Here is a 22901-nt window from a genome sequence, read left to right as displayed (position 1 = left end):
GGTTTTCCCCTTTGTAGTCTTCAGACAGCTTTTTTTCATAGTTAAACATTCTGCATTGCGAAAGCCAGGTGTGATTTCATCTCGCCTGAAAGGGAGCAGTGCTCTTAAGCTAGCGGTTAGAAAGGAATTTTTCTGGAGAAGTGGCTTGATTCGTAAGCGAAATGAGAATTGTTATGAGAATCGTTATGAGGATGGGGTTTCCCAAGATTACAAAATCCTCGGGGGTAGCGAGAAGATTAGAAGGGGAAATACATTTACATGTGACCACAGATCAGGATATCAAGTCTTGCATAAGGATTCGATCTTAATCTTGAAAACCATGCTGTAATGTTTTTAGCTGTTATTTTATCAGAAACTTTTGGGGGTAAAATTAATTGTAAAAGTGCCACCCTGTTACCTGTAAATCGTAGTAATCTTGTACTGTAATAAAATGAAGTTTTTATGTATTTTTTTCAACTTGAATACTTGGCCAGTCTTGAGGGGTTTTTAATAGCTGGTGGGCTGTGGGCTCCCCCAAAAGCATCAGGTTTCGTTCAGGAGGTGCTACCGGTACGGTCCTGAGCACTGGGGGGACTGTCAAAGTCCTGAAGAGGCAGTGCCGGGATCCTCCACTGGTTTGCATAAGGCACTTTCGGAGCAGGTAACTCTGAATTTCGGTGTGAGAAGAAGTGTATCCTTGTGAGAAAAGCAGTAGACAAAACAATATGCAGTGAAGCGGGATGGGCAGTGCCTGAACTTCGAGGGTCTCGCATCTGTTTGTGACGGTGTACCTGAAACTCAGTGTCGTCTTGAAGGATTTAGCTGGCAGTGGGATGTCAGTAGAAACAGCAGTGTAAACAGTAACTATAGTTAAGACTTACGAATTTCTGAGAGACATAAGTGCCACCGTTGGTGAACAAAGTCCCCTTGTCATGAGATAGAGAGGTGAGTCCAACAAGCACTAGTTCAACATTCTGATCAATACCGCAAAATTTTCTGGGCGTTGATCTAGTAAAGGAGTCCTTTCCTGAGACTGATTTCAGAGGGTGGTTATATCGACATGGGTAGCACTGCACTTTACTTACATGTGAGCTGGGCTTATTTGTTTTCAGTTCAAGAGGGAACTTAAAATTTCCTTTCTTTTCCCGATTCGTGTGTAAAAGAAAAAATGTTTATTCACAACTAGTGGCATTAGATATATGTAAAGGTACATATGTAAGATTTTCTTCTAAGGGCAGGTGATTGGCTCTTGGATAAGTGCGGTAGATATTTTACTAGGGCTATTACCAGTTCATTTTTAGTGGTGTTGAGCTCTCCATGCTTGAACTGGTATATGGATGCGTACTGCATACTGAGTGCATGCTGAGGCTGCCTAACTGGTGATTGCTCGGGTGCACTAAGTTTTTGTTGTCACAACAATCTATATTAAAAAGTAGAGAGGAGAAAGAGCCAAATTGACACTATACCATTACTTTTCTAAGTAACACGTAATATCAGTAGGGATGTGCTTTTATAACAATTGTTGAACAAAGGGTCAAAGATTTGAGATGAAGAGGGAATGCAAAGTGATAACAAGAGCTGCCTTAGGGAACTTTACTGAGAATAGGGTGATAAATTTGAGAAATGGAAGCAGAAAAGTAATAAGAGGTCACTGGTTAAGCTCAGTCAATTGTCATATGATTGGACATACTGCATCTTCTTCTCCCTGTGGCTGCATTCAAAGGGGAAAAAACTTTGAAGAGATTTCCTTTAGGCTATCTGCTGCAGGAGCTTGTCTAGCTCAGCTTTGTTGAGTTGCTCAGAATCATAATGCCAGCTGTAGAGGCTGATCACTTAAAAGTAAATAATGAAACACAGACACTCCCCCTCTTAACTGTTGTGGGTGGAAAAGAAGGAGACCTAGACCTTATGTTTAGAAGCACTGTGAAGCATACGCTATGCAAAAAACATTCCTGGGATGTGTCTCTCTCGTATTTGAGTGGTTATGGTTTTTCTGTCTCCTGCAGTGGAAATAATTGGGGGCCAGATAGAGGCAAACTGAGCATCCAGACGGCTCACTTGAATAATGCAGAGTTTATCTGCCTCCTTTGCCTCACTGTGAATGCCAAGAAATGGAAGTTTGCCCGCTTGTATCTACCCAGTGAATTGGTTTGTAAATAAATGAGCTTCACAAAAATAAATGTTTCCTCATCTGTTTTGTAGTTGGGGACACAGAGGAATGAAGTTAAGTTACATACCCCAAACACCCAGCAAGTCAGTGTCTGGGTGAGATCTGTGGGGCTCTAAGCTCCATCTCTCTCCCACATAAGCACTTTCACAGACCTCCTCTGGATTTAGATTAGAGAATGGCTCCTTGGAAAAAGCTCAGAAGGTAATGTTGTGCAAAAATAATCCATAGAGATACAGTTCTCAGAATTCTCTTCAAGTTCTTACAGAAAAATCCTTCTGTCACCAGAATGACTTTTGGTTCTAAGTTTCTTTTGCCCATCTCAGTGCCTCTAATTGCAGTCGAGTGACACAGTTAAAAAAAGACACACGGTGGGTCTCTAACGTGATGTACCTCTAGTTACTCTGCTTCCTAAATTTCAAGCGCGTAACAGAGTCGTCAGTGATATATAACATCAATTGCTTACGTGTTAATCTGCTGATAGCCAGAGAGGGAAATAGATTAAAAACCAGTCCCAACCCTTAAAGACCAGTAACCACCCTACCTACTGAAGTCATTCAATAGGAGGAGTCATGAATTGCAGAAGCTTGAATACAGCTTTGCTTTCTGCTTCCTACTCCACATGTCACTTACTTCATTAGTGGCATTCAGTTAAGTTAGAAGTCTAGCATACTATAAGGAAACACTAGATTTGCCACGTGTCTGTGGATATTACATATTGCTTTTCTCCGTTTCCACATGCTGAAATTGTGTTTCTTCATCTGTTTGATATACTGGGTGAAATCAGGTAAGAACCATTAGCTTATTCTTTGTGATGTAGTCTCTTGCCTTTATTCAAGCATAAAAAATTAATATTCCTTCATTTAGATTGGCCAAAAGATTAAACCTTGTGAATTATGCCTAATGGAGCAGACGATTAGTAAAGAGAATTCTGTCACTCTGAAACCGAGACGTAGGTTTTCATTTTAAAGTAAATAGAACAAAGCCTGATACTTTATCTCTGGCTGTACTTTGCACGGAGACACACTTAGGTATGTGCACTTTGTAAGAAGTAAAAAGGTAATTGTGAAATAGTTTTAACACATTAACATAAGTTTATTGTTTACTGCTGATTTGATAGGTTGACAGATTTTCAAGTTATGTGTTAGGCTTTAAATAGTAAAATTTAGTTAGAAAAAACTCAGTGTGAACTTAAGGTTTTCTCCTTTTCAACCACAGAAGGTACTTACAACGCTTACAAACGCACACAGGAAAGTTAAAATCGTATATTAACTGAGTTAAACTGCATACGTAACTGCCCAACGCCTATCTGTATGTTCTGACCGTACAGAAGAGCGTACGTGAGTACTCCCACAAGCGTGCACAAAGGGCAGCTGGGTATTCCTTCCAGTAATCAACCAGAAACAGGAGTTTGAAAAACCTCCCCTCAATGACTACGCGCTAAACGATTCAAAGTATTCAATCTATAAATCTATTCATAGTACTTCTCTAATTCCACAGTAAAGACATCATATTTTCTTTTTTTCTTTATTTACTTTTCAAAGAATAACTGCTGTCATTTCACACCCATAAGCAAACGAGTTTTTTCCCTTTGACGTTTCCCAGCTAGATTTCGTTAGTTAAAATAATTTCCTTGTGATAGATTTCTTACTTCCATGGACCAGACTGTGTCTCTGGTTTATGTCACTGTCATTCCACTGGCTTTAGAAGAATTAATTCTTATTTCCAACAATCAAATTATAAGAAATCAAAACATTTAAATGGATATGGAGGAACACTTCAACAATATCTTAGCATGAATCTTTTGTATGTTAGATATGTAGGAGTGAATTATAAGGATCAGTGATTAAACTTGGATTTAAGAACAATATTAGGCAAAAATGAGAGAGTTTCATGTTGTAGCTTTGAATCTGAATAGCAAAAATTTAATCAAGTAGCTGTTTTTTATCATTTGGCTTTGCATATGACATTTGTGTAATAGAATTTCTATTCTAGTTTTATTGTTGTGTATCATTATATGAAAACTAGAGATTAAATGTGACACATTCTATTAACATCTGAGTATCATGTCACGTGTATGACATTTTACCAGGTTGTTGAATATTGTTTTCATTAAATTCAAGGCAACTGCAGCTGAACAGCTCTTAATTTCTGAAATTCTTCTTAGATAAGTCTCAGCAATGAAACTGAGTTGCCTTCCTGTACCACTAGTTAGTTAATAACCTATCCAGTAATCAGTTACTTAAATTATTCAATGTCAAAATGAGGAGAACGGTGATATTTATTTTGAAATATAGGTAATTCTAACTTTTCCTAGACGTAATAATGGTAGCTATTGTCATAAGGTGATGATAGGCACAAACCTTTTGTCTGGACAATTTGAGACAGGAAGTTTCAGGCCATTCTAACACTCTGTAACTTCAACCCTGATCCTGTTTGCAAATATCCATTATTTTTTTGTGATGTCCAGTCCAGAAGTGTCTGGTCTAGTGGTTTGGCCATGGTTTGGCCTAGAGGTGATTCATCTAGTTCCCTAAATGAATTAGTGTCTTTATCGCATCTTTACTGCATCTTAAGTGCTATAATTCATATTGTTTAGCTTTGTTTAGATCTGCACTATAGTATCAAATACATTTTTCAGATACCTTGTAACCGCCTCCCCACTTGCCCTTCACAGCTTTATAAACCAGTGAGGGCTCGCTGTCTGTCTCAGATGTGCAAATGTGGTGGATTCGGTTCTGCCAGCTAGCCGCTTGCTGGGAAAAGGAGAAGAGCTAGAACTGCCTCTCCTATAACTCGAAAATTCTGAGAAATTCAGGTTACTTTTTTTATTATTTTTAAGGAACTGAGTAGGTACTATTTCTCTTCCTACTTTTGCTTTCTAGAAGTTGACTGAGTCTTGTTTTACAAAGTTGTTAATAACAGGAAAATTGAGAAAGGTACCATCAAATGTCAGACAAAAGCCTTGTGTAAAGTTGCGTAGCCCACTAGAAGTCAAGAGATTGGCCCAAATTTCTTTGGCCATACATCAGCTAGCACCATAGCAAAGGTGAAGAGGCCATACAGAAGAACTGTGACAGGCCTCGGCATTGTGCCCAGAATCCTGAAATGGCTTATCCACACAATGTGACCTCAGCAGCCAAGGGATACTTTCTAAAGTGTTAACTTTTGATGTTGATAAACACACTGGGGAAAAATTAAATCTTTCTAGACTCTTTTGAAAATCTCCATCCTCTTGCTGATCCTGACTGGTCTACAGCTTAACCTTGTATACCATAACTGCCCGAGTACAGAAATGCTAAATAATACAGTTTTTCTTGTGCCATTATGTACATTGACCTTACAGATTCTTATTTTTTCAAACTCAGAACAGGATCCTTTGTTTCTTCTTTCTTTGTTTCTTGGTAATGGTGATCCAAAACCAGGGAAGGGTTCTGGATCATCCCCGTACTGTCAGGCAACTGTTTCTTATTGCTAGATCCAACCATAAGGTCTAAGGCTTGGCAACTTTGACATGCTGGCCGAAACAGGAAGATACAACCACAGCGGTCTTCCTGTTTATACAGCTCGCACGAGTTGTGAAAAAGTTCTGAGAACTAAATTTGATGGTTAAGCAAAGGATCTTCTCCACACTGACTACTAATTTGTATTTGTTATGGAGAAAATATATGTTTCAGGAACAATTAGAAAGGTTAATTTTGTATTTGAAGTGTTCAGAGGAGCATAGTGGTATCTGCAGAGTCATTAGTTAAACTGTGTGTCCTCGTTCAACGCACATTCTGGCACATCATTCCAAAGGTCTGGAGTGAAGAAAATGGAAGTTCTTCACTTTTAGTGGAAAAATGTGGGGAAAAAAAGTGAAGAGGTGGTATTTCAGGTGGTCTAATTCATCAAATGATTGTCTAACATTTTCATCTTTTTCAGATGAGGAGAAAAAATGTCCTGAATTCACAGATCTCAATATAGGCAATGCTTTGACTGGGACAGAACTCCGAGTCCAGCTACTGCTATACACAAGGGAAAATGAAAATTGTTCTGAGAGACTCATTGAACATAATGTTACTGCGTCTGAGTACCTTGATACCTCCAAGAAAATTGTCTTTGTTATTCACGGCTTCAGACCAACAGGATCTCCACCGGCATGGCTAGGTGACATGAAGGAGCTTTTACTGTCTTCAGAGGATATTAATCTCATTATAGTTGATTGGAATCGTGGTGCTACAACTGTGAATTACATAACTGCTGTTGAAAACTGCAGAAAAGTTGCAGAAATACTGAAGAACTATCTTGACCAGATGCTGGTAAGGCAGAGAGTTGCACCTGTTCTGAATAAGTTTAAATAGCATAGTTTGAGTGGGAATGGATATTTAAAATATGTCTAAAGAGAAGCCCAGTGAACAATATCAAATGACATTTCTTTACCAAAGTATTTACTAACTTTCCATGCAGTTATCACTGCATATCTTTAACTCCATCTGAGTTCTTATTTCCCTTTCACTGAAATATGCCTGAGAATGCATCTGATTTCTTTAGCCAGCTGGAAGTTTTAGGTCTTCTGGAAAGAGTGAATGCACCAGTGAGGAGGTGAAGTGAGAGATGTTCAAAGAGTATGCAGCAATACAATTTTAGAAAAAATTACGCTACTCTTTTTACAATTAACCTACTATAATTAAATATTTTAAATGAAAAAGAAATCACTGACAGAGATATAAATATTTGTTTCAAAATTATATAAACCTCTTGATTCTAGAGGGAGTTGCTGAAACAATTGTTGATGTCAGTGATCTTAACTGGGCTTTAGATTTATTGCTTAATCAAATATGTTTATAATAACAAAATGTGTTATTATATGTCATTAAAATATTATATGTTATTAAAATGTTTAAAATAACAAAATGTGTTATCATCTCGTTTATGGCATTGTTAGATTTATCACTTGAATTTTCTTCTGTTCTCACCACTTCTTTTCCCAGCTATTCTCAGAAATTTTGAATGCTGTGCAGTAAGAAAATATTCATATGGAATTTGAGTAAAAAATCCAGCATTTTTGAGAAAGGATGAGGTGAAAGAAGAGAGACCCTATCAGCATCTGCCCTCTGGGACTAAATATATTCATAAAAATTCATAATTACGACAGAAAATTTATTGTTATGGAATAGAAAAGTAAAATAGGACTATAAGAACAGTCTCCAATGCAGAGTGGGTTAAAAAGGTGTATTTTGCAAATTTCTTGATGCAGATTTTTGGTTAATTGCTGATTACAGATCTGCCTGGCAAAGCAATGACTACAGGGCATGTTTGGGCCGATCTTTTTGTGCGGGTCATCAAAGTGATGGTGGTGGGATATGTTGTGTCCCACAGCTATCAGTTTCATACTTGCAAGCTGTCATGAGGCCTTTGTTAATTCATTTTGAGATGCATTAACATTTCAGATCCCCCATGTCATTCCATCACTTTGTAGAGATTCTAACAGGTCTGCTGATACTATTTCAGAGTTTTTCGGTAGTTTTTTTTTTTTTAAATACTGCCTGCTTTGTAGAATGAGCATCTTAAGGCTTTCCTGCAGATGTGCATTTGACATCATTATTCAGCAGATCTGAGGCATAAGTGTTAATGGTATTATGTTTTAAATTTATTTTATTGGAAGGATAAGGCAGGGGGAGATAAGAGATTTTTTTTTTTCCTAGTTCATAGTTTTGGTTCATCTTTCTTGTATCTGATAAATGTCTTCCTCTTCCCTCCCCATGCTCCCCTTCTAACTAGTGTCACAGTTTGGAAGAAATGTGACTCAAGCTTCCTTTTTACATTTTTCTAGTGAAAGAATTTCATAATTACTACACTGTTTAAGTAGCACAGAATGTCAAACTGAAAATAACTTTGTAATTTCCATTTGTTTTTAAAGTTAGAGAGTTAGAAATATAACTTGAAGTACTGACAAAAAGTGAGAACTAAATCAGTCTACTGATGTCTGTTCAGTTAACTATGTGTGTGGCTTTGTTTTTTTTTTCCCAACAGGTAGATGGAGCTTCTCTTGATGCTGTGTATATGATTGGTGTTAGTCTTGGGGCTCATATAGCTGGTTTTGTCGGCCAGAAGTATAATGGCAAAATTGGCAGAATTACAGGTAAGGCTTTTAATCCTGATACGCGTATTCTAATGTACCTTGTATTGTTGTCATAGCTGTGAATCACATAGATGCTAGCACTGAAATATCAGCAAATGAGAACTGATTATTTAGTAACATACATGAGGCAAAATGTATCCCTGACAGAAGTTCAGAAAATCGTGAAAGTCTGCCTTCAGGACATAAGTTACAGCTGAAATTTTCCAAGCTGTTTACCTCTAGTGTCTCAAATGAAAATTGAGTGCTACAATCAAATGCCACTGAAGTTAAATTACATACCACCTGAATTTCTGTCGAGCTGATGGACCAAGTCAGGTCCCTTTGAAGGGAAGTTTGAAAGCTCTGGGTCAGACCACAGGAATCAGGCACAAGGATTTAGTTTCAGTTTGAGGTATCTGAACATGGTGCAGGCTTTAGTATGTTGAGCTATCTGCTACAGGGAGCTTAAATCAGGTGTCCAGCCAGTGTATGGATACTGCAAAGCTTACCTCACACTTGTTACATGGTCAGCATTGTCATCTGTGGGAAGTGGTGCATACAGTGAAAACTGGAGTACCGTCATTTGGGTATATCTTTCAGGACCAGGGTTGCACGAAGTTTAGGATTAACTTCTAGATGATGGTTCCTAGGGCAGAATCCACAGTGCTAATCTGGGTGCACAGGCTTCAGATACTTCTTGTGGTGAAAGAGCAAAACTCAGCTAGCGTGTCGAGAAGGAAGCTCACTGAACTGACTATCAGAAAAGGTGCTAAGTGGAGAAGGGACTGTTGGATCCTCATAGTGTTTTGGATTTAAGAGAGCAGCTGTTTTCAGGCTGAAAGGAGGCAGTTACCTCTCCCTGAGATTCATAGCTCCAAACACTCTCTTCAGAGTACTTAAGTAATTTTTTACCAAAATGTAAGAGCAGCCAGTAGCCAGCCTTAAGAAAGGGAATTAGAGACTCCTCCCCTTTTAATACAGTAATCTGAAAGTTGGGGCATTTTCTAAGAGTGTGATAGGCTCCAGCTATATTCCTTTGGTTAAGAATACTCATTTCCCCTTTACACAGTTCCCTAGAGTTTTGTGGTGTCACTGGTTGGGGACAGTCTTGATTACAATGCTAGGCTAGCAGGTCTGTGTCCTCTCTGTACAATAACTGGGAGCTAGAAGATCCATGTCGTTTCTGAGCTCAGATGCTCGCAGGTAAACGGAATTATATGAAATGTTTTGATCACCTTCTTGTAATTACAGATATGGATGAATAAAGGCAAAGGCTGAGTAGTCCAAACACACAAGGCTCATAACATCTCAAGTGACTGTTTTGATACTCTTTCTTTCAAAGAAGTTGAGCTGGTGGCCCAAACTGGTGTTGGAAAAATGAAATTAAAAAAAAAAAAAAAAAAAGAAAAAGATATCTTCTTCTTCACCGTTTGGAGGTTTCTGAAATATAAAACTAATTAGTGGACTAAAATGATGACCTTTGTCACCTGGGGTACTATGAATGTGAATTCCTGGCATTCCATGATTCCCTGTGGTAGTTTGTGTCTTGGTTATCTTGATCCTGAGAGAGAACCTTCCTAGACTAGTTCTTAAAGAACATCTGCCAGTTAAATCATAATACAAATTTGGATAAGCTAAAGTCATACTATGTCCCTGTCTCTCAATGCAATTAGAAGTCAGTTAAGTGTAAGAATATCTTTTGCCTTGACAGTTGTATTTTCCATCTTTTCTGCTTTTTCATCTCATCTCTTTCTCTGTGCTTTTGTTGTCAAGAAAATAGGAGCAGAGCAAACCTCAGCTAACGATTTCCCTTTCCTGTAAAGGACAAAAATTACCATCAAGAAAATTATCAGGCTTCAGGGCTGCACAACATAATTCTCTGTCCCTAAAATGTATGAGAATATGCAGTATTTATGCTTCAGATACTTTGCCACCTAAATCCCCTCCTCCTTGATATAAAGTGCTTTTTATGGATCTCAGTTGGAATCTCTTTTGTCATAGTTGGGTTTTGATTTGAGTATAAGATTCCCAAACCTCCTTCAGGTGACAATGTTGTCAAAACCTAGTATTTCACTTAGCTGTATAGAACAATTTTTTTTCTATAAGTAATTTCAACACCAACTGATAAAATGATTGAGGCATGTTTGAAATTGTCTCCATCCAAGATGTCCTCATCTTGTGTTCTGGTGGTGAGACTAGTTATATTGTGCATTTTGTTTTTATGAACTACATAATAAGTATGGTATTTTCTGGGGAAAAGGACAAAATTAATTCTCCTGATTTGATCCCTAATGCTGTTGGCTTGTAATTCATCTGGAGAACTGGGAGATGAGCACAACTCATTAGGGAGAGAAATTCAAAGATATGGGTTGATCAATCTTCTGTAGGAACTCTTGCTTTGCTTAACAAGTTGAAGAATGGAAACTTGAGAAGAATTGTGCTGGTTTTTATTTTTATTATTATCCCAGGAAAATGAAGAGTCATTGATGAATAATGCTCAAATGTCAATCTTGTATATATCTGTAGAAACAGACCCCAGGATTTGTAATGCTAGTGTTATTTTCATTTAGGTCTTGATCCAGCAGGCCCTTCGTTCACTCGAGAACCACCAGAGAGGAGACTGGATCATACCGATGCACAATTTGTTGATGTAATCCATTCAGATACTGATGGTAATGACATAGCCTTAACTTTCCTATTTCATCTTGAGGAAAGGCAGGAAAGCAAAAGAGAAGGGATAAGCTGTTTCAATAACATCCAAATAGTGCTGCAGAAGTATATTTTGTGTTAACAGGTGGATTCCTGTGCTGTTGCTTTCTAACAATGTCTATACTTTTGAAATCATACTGTATGTTATTATGCCTATTCATCAAGAAATTGAAACTCAACTTTGCTAATGACTTAAGCAATGATGGGCTGTTTTGTTCAGTTCTGACATGAGTAGCCATGTTATTGAGTTCATTCATGACTGAATCTGAAAATACTGAAATAACTTTTGTGTCCAACAGCTAACTGAAGGCGTATGTAGATAACCATATAGTCATGAGTTCATTTAACGTCATGTAAAAGTAGCGATTACACCACTGTCATTTCTGTCTTGTTTGTTATAGTATATTCCTTCTGAATATAAAAAAAAAAGTCAGCACATTGAATAAAGCATGCATATTGCATTAATTTATGGTACTGCTATTTCCAAAATAGTTTAGCATTAACATCCTTTTGCTGTGCTACTGTGTGTGAACATAGAGGTTGTAAGCATGTGATTGTCACTGAATTAGGCCCTCCTGAGACAGCCAGTCTCAGCTATATCACGTTAGTACACTACCGATCCACTGCTTAAAATTCTAAATCACATTGCTGTAAGGTTAAAATGAAGAACGTTGTAAAGTCTGCTTCATCCATACTATAATCTGGTTTAATTTTTTTCTCAAAACTGTAAGTAAATCTTTCAAACCTACCACACTTGTCCCAATATTTGTGTAGTTTCATATCCGTTTCTTTAATAATATTAAAAATTAAGCATTTTACTATACAAATTTATATGTGAAGCTGTAAAATACCAATTTTTGTAATGTTCTAATTTTGTGAATAAAGATACTGTGTGGTAAAAAGGAAGGTAGGTCAGATTGAGCTGAATCTTACTCATGGTCTTTTATAGGACAGATACAGATTTTTCTGCTTTGATACACTGCTTATGTTAGTGTAGCTCAGAATCCAATGTCATGTGCTAAAAATGGAAAATCTTGCTCTGATGAAAATTACATTGGGAAAAAATTTTAGTTGCTGGAGAGAACATGAATTTCATGAATTTCTTCGTGCAAATAATGTTTCAGCTACAGCACTGGATAGATTCTTCTGTTCTATCCTTTTTCTTTTGTGGCAGGAGGAATCTTACACGAATTTGTATACATTTGTGTACAGCATTTTACATATGTAAAATTTTCTGAAAAAGAAAAAAAACATGGATTTTAACTCGTAACATGACTTCCATTTGCAGAACAAAAGAATAGTATAATTGCAAACATTTTCTTTAAGACCTCAATGTTATTTTGTAATGAATGTGATGATAAATAATTGACTGCATAATTCTGTTTATGTTTTTTTGATTCATGATGTTTTTACTTTAGCACTAGGTTTCAAGAAACCTTTAGGAACCATTGATTTCTATCCAAATGGAGGAATGGATCAGCCTGGTTGTCCACAAACAGTATTCAGTGGTAAATAAAAATATGTTCAATTAATGAGAACAGAGTTTGAGATCAAATCAAAAGAGTTTAAACTGAATTCAATGGACACTGCACATATTCGGCGATACGGGAGCCGATGGCATTGTATTTTTTCTTTTCCATCCCCACTCAGCAAATGAGAAATAACAAAGACATTTGACCTCTTTTTTTTTTTTAAATAAAGATCTTCCTGTAAGCATGCATATTCCACCGTACCACTATTATTGGTATGATGGAATTATATTATTATATTATACATACAATCTGCATATATTGATCATTATTTTTCTGTGTTTATATATGGCTAGGCATGGGGGAAGATGTTTGTGTCCAAGTGGTTTGGACAGGATCGCTTGCATATGACACGGAAGGCAAGGCTTTCAAGTCTTCACTGTGGCTTATGTTCCTCCTGGTTGGCAACGATGAACTAGGTTTTGGACAGGTCTTTTAGGCTCTAGGATGAAAACAGTTTTATGACATGATCTTTTGCTGCAGAATTTTGATTATTTCAACCTCTATAAATCTTAGGCAAGGCTGCTGCCTGTTGTTTTTGTTTACTCTTTTTGGATATGTTTATGTCTGCCTATGTTTCTATTACTAATCTGCACAGTGTTGCTACGATTAGAGGTGCTGCAAAAGCATAGGGCTTCCACTTGTGTGTTGGTGAGTATGGGAGAATCCCTTAAGGCTCAGGATCTTCATCTGTACAATTCTCCTAGTTTGTTTTGCTAGTAGAGGAAGTAATTTCTTACCCCCAAAAAACACAGAGAAGAATCTCTGAAGTATTCCCCACAGTAACTTTTTTGCTGAAATGTTTTGCACTGGATGCAACAAGCCAAATTTTAACTCAGACTCATGCTATATAACAAAAAATTCTGTAAATTTGATAGGACTTAGTAGACTATTTCTTACATATAAAACCCTGTAGACTTTTCTCTGTACCTGTAATATTCAAAATAGTCTTCAATTTCTTCTTGTATGTGTGCATCCATTTTTTACACTTGGTGCTCAACTAACCAAAGCATAAAAACATGGCTAACTAAGAATGACTCAGGTAAATGGGATTACTTTGATAACACCTTTTCTTTTATGCAGAAAAGGGATTACATATTATTCATGTATTTTGTTTTTTCTTTCCTGAAGGACTTCGGTATTTTAAGTGTGACCATCAAAGATCTGTCTTCCTCTTCTTATCATCTTTGAAAAGAAGATGCGACATAATAACGTATCCTTGTGACTCTTACTTGGATTACAAGAGAGGAAAATGTGTTGATTGTGAAGCTTTCCAGCCAATGTCCTGTCCAGTACTGGGTAAGCGTTATGATATCTGCTCTGGGCTGGGTGAGATTTTCCAGGAAATCCAGACTAGCTCATTCTGAGGCTACTCCAGAGATCTGTTGTATCGTGTTAGGGGATCTGTAGAGATTGATCACGTGCAGAGCTGCATGCTGTTTAAGGTAGTTTAAAGTTTATAGCTTTGTCTGCTTTATAGTTATCTCTGTTAGACACAGGTGCTGAATGTTCCTAATCTCTGATCATTATGCTTTCCAGTCCGAAATGGATTCACAGTGTATTTCCTTTCTACAGAGAAACTGCTTCTGCTTTGTTCATCACTTTAGGCTTTACACACTTTAGGTGTGTTATCATCCCTAGAGTACCTGTGGGTTTTATTTAAGAGTAATAATGTTTATAGCAACTTCATGGTTTCTCTGGCTCTTCTTGTGGAATCAAGCTTTTATTTGGAGGAGTTTTTAGTTGTTTGAGGTTTTATTGCTTTTAGAGAGGATCTGGGGACAGTCTGAAAAGAGCTACAATAGTGTGAGCATTTTCCAGTTGGCAGGGTTTTTTAAGAATGAAATTTAAAAAATATTTAATTAGAAGTTAACTTTCAATTTGTACCTTGTCTTTTTTACATCCTTTTGTACACCCTATATTAGTTAGATCAGGTTTGAAGAAAAAGCGTAGACAGATCTGTATGCTATTTTATAAAAAAACCCAACCATAATGGGACCTTATAGTAGGGCAGGAAGACTCCAGGATTTCCCCAGCATGGTTATTAGCTATGCTTGATGCACTACGCAGAATACTCGAGCTAGAGGTGGAGAAATATTTGACCAGTCAGTTGCCACCTTTTTTTTTTAATAACCATGAAACCTATGGCAGGCAGCTGAATCTGGGAACTGAGAGGAGAAGCTGCATCCTTCTGCTGCAAGCTTTCCTGCTTGCTGCCTTGCAGTGGCAGCTCTGCAGCCTGGAACTAGCCCTCATTGTCCAGTCTAGGTAAAGAAATCAAGAGGGACATAATAGGATCAGCCTTTTTAGAAACAAGAACTGTTATCAAGCCCCAGAGACAATAAACATAGAATTGTATAAACCAAAAGTTCTTTCTACTTTACATCCATAAGCTTAGGAAGCTTACAGAGTATCTAACATTTTATTAAATAATATCCACAATTATAGACCAGAGGGTTTACAAATATTTGCTTTAATAATTCAAAAAAGAGAGGAAGAAATTTTACCTCGTGAAGATGTTCTGTAACTGTTCTCTGCAAATATGTGGGCTACTTTTTTGGGGTTTGGTTTTATAATCTGTGCAGGACTTTATAAGCACTATTTTTTGGAGTTAGTACTCTAGAGTAAATAGATTCCAACTATTACATTATGACAATTTTAGTGATACTAATATATTAGAAGAATGAAATACTTGCATACTACATTCTATTATACTTAGGGTATTCCTGCATTTTCAAAGTCAATTTACTTTCTCAGAGAATATTTGAGAAAATTAAAGACAAGTCTGTCACTTTGGGTGAGTTTCTTCTGTGTAATTATATGTGTATCATGATTTTGCTAAATGTCTGAAATATTTAAACTTTGGATTTCAGGTTATTCTGCTGATAGATGGAAAAAACTGTTAATCCCAATGAGTTCACCAACAAAAGCTTATTTTGATACCTCGGATCAAGACCCATTCTGCAGTGAGTGACTGAATACATATATAACAAACTCTTTATGAAATGTTATGGCTGTTGTTTGTTAGCTGACCTGGAGTGAAGGCATGGTAAAAGCAGAAAGTTATTGTTAACTGCTGTGTAAAATGGTGTAAGAAAGCATGAGCTAAGCTTCAGTTCACAGACTGGAGGAAGAAGAAGAATGATTCTGGCAGAAGAGTAAGCAATATGTGAAGTGAGAAAGACGTGACTTTAAAAGTAATGGGATGGACTGCCAAGGAAGCCAGAAAATGAGAATCAAATGACAGGGAAAAAGCTGGACTGAGAGAACCTGCCTAGATGGATCATTGCTGCCATTTTCAGAGAGCAAAAATGGGAAGTGAGACTGCCCTGGGTGGGGGACAAAAAAGAGACACCTCTATGTTCCACCCTAGGAGGAGAGCACCCCACAGTCAACTAAAACTACTCCAGCTTTTAAAAGTCCATGTCTCCTTAGGAGTAAAACAGTGGAGGGAAAACATAGCTGACTGTTTCAGGGTTATACTGTATGGGAATGAATTCTCATGGCATGGGCTTTAGCTGCAACAGTTTAGATATCTGCCTATCCATGTAGAGGTCCAGTTTAGATTCTCATCCAGTTTCTGGTTTTATTAACAGACTTTACCACCATAAGCAAGTGTTAGCACAGTCTTCTAATTGGTTATGTTTAAGGTTCTTTGATTTAGGGTATGGGGATAGGCTTCCGCAAAATTCCAGTGAAATCAAATTTTCCCATTAGCTTTTTCGATCATCTTGGCAATGTTTTGTGGCCAGGGACTGAATATCTCTTTTTATAGTGGTAATCATGCTTACTTACATCACTGTTTCTTCCAAAGGGCCAAGGAAGGGTTAACAAAGATGTGATGGATTTTACATAAAATAACTCCTATTCACAGTAATCTTCCAGCTCAACCCAAACCTGCTACTGCTGTTCTTCCCTGCTCCTGTTTGCTTGGGCTTTGCTCTTCCATGCTCTCAAGGCTGCACAGACTGCTAGGTCTGTCTCCTCATTCATTCTTCTGGCAGAAAAATACAGCTTTACTTTCACTCTCACACATATTAAAATCTGGACATTCATCAAAAATCCAGCCAGGCAGAATCCTGATGATGGAAAGAGTACATTGCAGAAGGAAAAGATTATGTATAGTATTCTGGGAGAGGGGTGGTAGAAGAGAGAAAAGAGGGGGAGAGATATTACCAAACATAGGAGGAGGCACATGGAGAGGAATAAGAAACATTGTAACGACAGCATAAATTTAAGGAAAAATATGCAAAGTCAAGAAGAGAAATGACTGTACTAAACCAGTCTGGAAAACAGGGTATTTGTGAACTAAAACCTTATTTTAATTACTAGATATTTGAAAACATGGGAAAAAGAAGTAAACAAGAGGCCTTAAAACTAAGTGAAACTGTAAACCTGAGCAGGACAAGTTTTTCATATGATGTGAAGCTTAACCTTTCAGGAGAGAGTGTTAAAAAGCAACAAGCAAAAAAAAGAATAGTTTGAATTGGCTTCCTTGCTTTGGGAGTAGTAACGTTGTGTTTCCTCTGGATAGCCGTAGCACGGTTGCAATACTGGTGGTGATTACAGAAGTGCGGTAGAAGGCCAGGTCAGGGTTTCCAAAGGCACAGGGGAGCAGGTCAGCTCCGTGCCAGTGCGCGGAGGGTGCCAGCCCCAGGTACTCAGCCTGTTTTCCTGAGGCCGTGGGCCCTCCAGGGGAGGGGGAGAAGGGGCTGGAGCGTGGGAAAGCAATCAGATCCCTCTCCTCTTCCTCAGCCTTCCCGATGCAGTTTTTCTAGTACCCATACAGAGGTTTTGGCAGGTCAACTTCTCTGCGGGAAGGGTGCTTGGAGGACCTGTACTGCTGCACCTGCTCAGGCTGGGCAAGCAAAGCATAGGAATAATGTCTCTCTTTAGCTTTTACCACCTGGTTCATCTGCTCACCTAGCTAAATACCCACTTTGCCTATACACAAGGCTTGTGCCTTGTGCCAATGCTGTTCCTCTCCTCTCCCTGCCAATGTACCTCAGCTGTTTTCTGGACATGCCACTTCTGTGGGTAACGTGATAGTGTTGCTACACCAATAGCTCAAATATCCCCTCTTTGCAGAGCTTGCCAAAACCTGAAGGTGCTAGTCAGGTCATGATTTTGCACTTTTTCCTTAGGCAGGTCAAACTCTTCATGCTAATTCTGATGGTAGCTTTCTGATGCAAATCCTTTCCATGTAAAAACTAGAGGAAATGATACACTAATTGCACAGAACTCCAAGTAGCCATTTGGTAGAAGCTAGTTTTTGCCAATAGCCGCCCTATTCTGCTTTGAGCTGGTAACTTAAAGAGTCACTATTCCCATCATCAACAGTGAGTACTTTTAACAGGGTGATAATAACAACTGTATCCTGTTGAGGTCATTCTTTGAATCTTATTATTTCATATTTCTTTTTGCAGTGTATAACTACTTACTGGATATTACTACCTGGAATAAAAGCATTAGGAGAGGTTTCATTAAAGTTAAAATAACAGATTATGCTGGAAACACAGTAGAATCAGAGACGAATAGGTATGTTGTGCTTTGTCTTTAAATCTTTTTTATCACTTTATAGGACTAATTTTCTGAGTTTCCTAAACCTTTTAACTTGTTAACATGTAAGTCAAAAAAGTATCATGAGGTCGTTAAGACTTGGCCGTGGCTCCTTTTCCTGGACATGGCTCAGTGTCAGAGGCAATGCTTCTCACACTGAAGTGATCGTCTCTCCATTTATGAACTAGCCCAGGTCCTTGCATGGTACTGGTTTGAATCCAGTTCTAGGTGTCCTTGTTCTGAATGCTCGAAGTCGGTATGTCTTACAAGATTTCTGATCTTAATAATAATGTTTAGTAATACTGAATATTACTCAGCTAACAAAACCCTGACTAGAAATAATATTTTTCTTTAGTGAAGCTTCAACATTTCAGCAATATAAAAGAGTCAAAATACTAACTGGATTTTACCAAGACCTTGACAAGATATCAAAAATTTCCTTGACCTTTTCTACGAAGACATTAATAGGCCCAAAACACAAGCTTAGGATTCTCCAGATGAGGCTGAAATCTCTTAATAATCCAGAAAGGTAAGTGTTTGTCATGTATCAAATTTGCGTATCAATAAACTGCTCAGGATGTGTATTTCCCTCTATTGATATTTTTAATCACACATTCCTAAATGCAGGAATATCCTTCTCATCCTACCTAGGATCAAATTTATGATGTGGAAGACATGATAAATTAACATCTGGACATTAACATTTAGGGCACAGCACCCTCGGTTTGCATCTCTTGTACACGTAGATGTCAGCAAGCGTGCTGCTTGTTACAGTAGGCTGCCGCTGCTGTCTGGTCACAACGGGTTTTCAAGGACCACTTATGTGGGCCAGCCAGACTTAGAACTGCATGGTGAAGTTCTTTTCCAGAAGAGAAATTTTAGTAAGCACTTTTCTGATTTTAATCACGTGTCTATACACAGCTTTTCACACTCAGATATGAAATGGAGCACTTCAGCTACTTGTGTGACCGGAATAGGTTTTTGGTCTTGGTGATGGTAAAGACCTTCCAAGACAAAAACGCAGTCTATGCTTCCTACACTTAAAATGAAATCATCTGCATTTGTTGATATTTAAGTGTCATTACTAAGCTTTTATTAATTATTTCTGGTTTTAAATACTTGGGCAGTATTGCCATATGTTCATTTTTTAGATCTCCAGAGTTACTTGTACAATAGTATTAGTAATGAAATTTTACATTTGCATCTTGTGAAAATAACATATTACATGGAATAGGTAAGAAATATCCAAGAGTAGCAAGAGTACTTTATTTTAGAGTTATTATGTTAATGTGCTTCTTATGAACAGCAGAGTCAACAAAATCAGAATCTAAAATAAAATCTAATAATGGCTATCAAATAAGTAATGAGTGGGAATAATATTACAATATGAGTACGTCTTAAGTCAGTATATTTTGTTAACTTGAGAAATGACATTTAAGGCTTTCTGATTTGGTATATGGTAATTGTCTAGTAGCAATTGGGTATGATACTTTGTAAAAATTATGAAACCTTGTTAAATTAATCTGCTATTTCATATTTATGGAGAAGGAGGAGACAGGTGGGAGAGAGTTAGAAACAGAACAGTAATCAAAATATTGCCCTAAAATATGTATACATTAGACTTTATTAACTTGTTGAAGGCCATAAGTCTCAAGCTCTCAGGTGAACTGGTATGATTTTATCTAAAAGCATTTGGTGATGAGAGATAGTCAAAGCTCTAAATCGTATTGCAATTTGTTTTCTCAAGCCAACGGTGATAAATCAGAAGATATATTTCATGCAAGCCTATCAGCATTCAGGACTTTTTCAGATAATGATCTAGCAAATATGGAAGACTTTCAGTGAACATCCCTTACTGGTTTTGAGTTTTCATTCCTGTTACTCTGACTCTTGTTAGTTTTGAAGTAAGATGCACTTGATTTGCTTTAATATAGGATCCACTAAAGTCCTCCACACGGAGCCTCATCAGATGGCAGTCATATAGGCACATTAGATACTTTTAGATAGCAATGGAAAATAGTGTATTGAATCAGCATGTAAAGGTAATTTAAATGCAGATGTTACAACACTATTGGTTGGTATAGTTACATAATTGCTCATTGTAATTATAACTACCTATATTTACCTTATTTAGTTACATATAATTATGACAATTACTTGAATACAGGATAATCAACTAGAAACTACATTAAAATATTTAAATTGTTCATAGAACAAAGTAATAGGTAAAAACCAGGGGACAGGTGCAGGGATAAAAGGAAATAGGAATCTCAGTCTCCCCAGATCTGGGCTAATAGCAGACAGTGGGAGTTTGGGGAATATCACTGACTGTTGTGTACTGGGCTGGTCCATTATTCACACAGATGGTGTGTGAATGTGGGAGTGCTAAAAGGTACATATAATTTTCAGACTCTTCTGGTCTCTGAGATAAATCATTCCAGCTCACCCATAAAAACAGAAAGCTTTCCTAACTTGTGTGTGTCCAGGTGTCAGTTCTCCCAAAAAGCTTTTGAACCCGTCAGTCAATTCAAACTCAATTGATGGGGAAAGTGAATGTCTCAAAGATACTTAGCCCAGCCACCTTTGGGACTTTTTAACCAAAACAAGAACAGGAGTAATAAAAAATAAGACCTTATTAATACCTCTACTGAAGAAGAGAGTGTGGCATTCCCTTGCTTTTTAGTAGACAGCAGAGAAGCCACATGGGGTGAGGGATTACAAAAGCCTAACCTAACAAAAACATTGTGTTTTACTCCTTGTTGGAGTGAAACTGGAGAACCTGCTCCTCGCTCAGGGCTACTCTCCCATAAGGCATTCCTGGTACTCAATAATCACAAGCTTAGATGGATTGCACTTCAAATGAGATACAATATGTTGGACAACATATATTTTTGTTTCTAGTATTCATCATTATGGTTCGTCTAAGTGTTGTGTCCCCTGTGGTCAGATAGAGCCCTTCCCAGGTGATGACTGCTGTTGGAGAACTGGCTGTGCTAACACATTGTGCTGCTGTGTTGCAAACACTGTTGCAAATGTGCTAAAATACAGCATCGTATTGTTATGCAAGATATCGAAAGTCAACTCAGAAAATGGATGCATATAATAATCTTACATTGTATTGGTTGGAAATTTGTCCTGTGAAGTCTTTCGCAGTCTTTTATAAGGACTTTTAAAATGCTGGAAATTTCTTTTTTTCTCCCTCTACAAAAATAATATAGTAGTAAACCATTAAATTCAAATCAAAACAAATTGTGGATGAAGGACTGGATGAAATTCTATGCTTTGTGTTATACAGAATACCAGAATTTGTCTTGATCATCTTAGTCTTAAAATCTACTATCTTAGCTTTGCGGGGTCCTTGAAGGGCCTCAAATTCTTAATAGAAATCTGACAGTCCTTTCACATACAGACGGGTGGAGCCTTGACTGGTTGGAAATCTCACACTAAAGGGCAACAACAGAAGTGCCTGGTGGGATGTTCTTTCTCAGGCTTTGTCCTTTAGCTGGTTCACTCTACGCTACATCCCAGTCCGAGGTGGATTGTGTTGTATAGCCACATCTGTGAGTGAGATATAGAAGATAATTTTAAATAAAATAAGTATCATAGCTTGTATGCCCTTAGAAGTGCCATCAGAGGGTATGCTAGTCATTTGCCTGTTCAAACCAGGTCTCACCGCCTATCTATGGTAGCGCATGAAGGGCAGAGCTATGACCTGCCTCTGCCCTAAAAGGCAGAGCATCTATGTTGACCTCAAAAAGTAAAATTTTGTGTGTGTGTGACTCCCTTTGTGACCTCTGTATGCGCTCGCGTAGTATTATGTAGTTCTGAGTTTTCTAGGTGTTTAGATGACAAATTACTCTTTTACTTGAAACATCCTTATGCACGCTGCCATTGCAACTGAAAGAGTTACAAGATACTATGATGTGGTTTTCTACTTTCCTCTGTGGAATGAAAGCAGAGAAACTTTCACACCTAGAGAACTCAAAAGAAATTATTCAGGCCCAGCGTTAAGAGGAATTGGGCTGTTCTTGGGCCATTGTTCTAAAGAATTAATTTGAAGGCAGATTAATAGCTTTAATGGATGAAGTATTGCATCTTCATATTTCAGACTAATGTGATACACTTCTTACTCATGCCATTTTGCACCATCCAGCTGATGTCCTGGTTGTTGTTCTGGCAAAACCACTCTAGTGATGCGTAAAATAAGGTGTAAACTTAGACAAGAAGACATTTCTTCTTGTTCTGAGTACCATCTCTGAGGGGTGGTAAATACTGGAGGTTTAATAATTCAAATACTGAAATATTTTTCTGTTAATGTTAACTTTTTCTGTTGTGCACATTTTTTTCTTTTTCTACTTTTGTAGGCTGCAGCTGTGCAGATATGATTTTGTACTGATGGAGAACACTGAACTGACCTTCAAACCTATCCCTTGCCCAGAGAGGGGTACATGAAGAGAGAGCTTCTACTAACTTAATTTCTCTTACAGCAGTGACATTTTGATTCTTCCTCAGGATAAAGACTGCAATGAGAAAGGAAATGAGATAAGCTAGATTTATTTTCAAGAGTCTACCTGTTAATATGCATTACTTGCTTTGAGTGCCTTAGGGTGACATTAATTGAAAAGTTCAGATATCTATGTATTTGGGAAATTTGAATAAAGTAAATGTATCATCGTGGAGAACATGCAATGGTCTATTCGTCATTATTTGTTAGCAGTGAAGCAACTACTGAATTAAATATTAATTATCTGCATAATCCTGGCACATTATTTGTCAAGTCATACATATATTTAATTATTTATTATTTATAATGGCTTTTTCATGGAAACATAATTATCTGTCTCCTAAGTGAATT

At 37.5% G+C, this 22901-nt stretch overlaps 1 protein-coding gene across 1 annotated transcript; it reads left to right on the top strand.

Moving 5' to 3' along the window:
* Positions 1-2723: 2723 nt before the first annotated feature.
* On the top strand, positions 2724-22717 carry LIPI (lipase I). Its single transcript, XM_009477145.2, has 10 exons — positions 2724-2933; positions 6071-6447; positions 8162-8270; positions 10820-10921; positions 12377-12466; positions 13619-13786; positions 15361-15453; positions 17914-18025; positions 18402-18575; positions 22411-22717. Exons 1-10 carry the CDS (start codon positions 2885-2887, stop codon positions 22496-22498), a joined length of 1362 nt encoding a protein of 453 aa, XP_009475420.1. The 5' UTR covers positions 2724-2884; the 3' UTR covers positions 22499-22717.
* The last annotated feature ends 184 nt before the right edge of the window (positions 22718-22901 follow it).

This window comes from Nipponia nippon, unplaced genomic scaffold (assembly GCF_047370975.1).
Source record: "Nipponia nippon isolate SJK-2023a ecotype South Korea unplaced genomic scaffold, ASM4737097v1 scaffold_2, whole genome shotgun sequence".
NCBI lineage: Eukaryota > Metazoa > Chordata > Aves > Pelecaniformes > Threskiornithidae > Nipponia > Nipponia nippon.
Note: the sequence above shows the minus strand (reverse complement) of the source record. Positions and strands in the feature narration are given on the sequence as shown.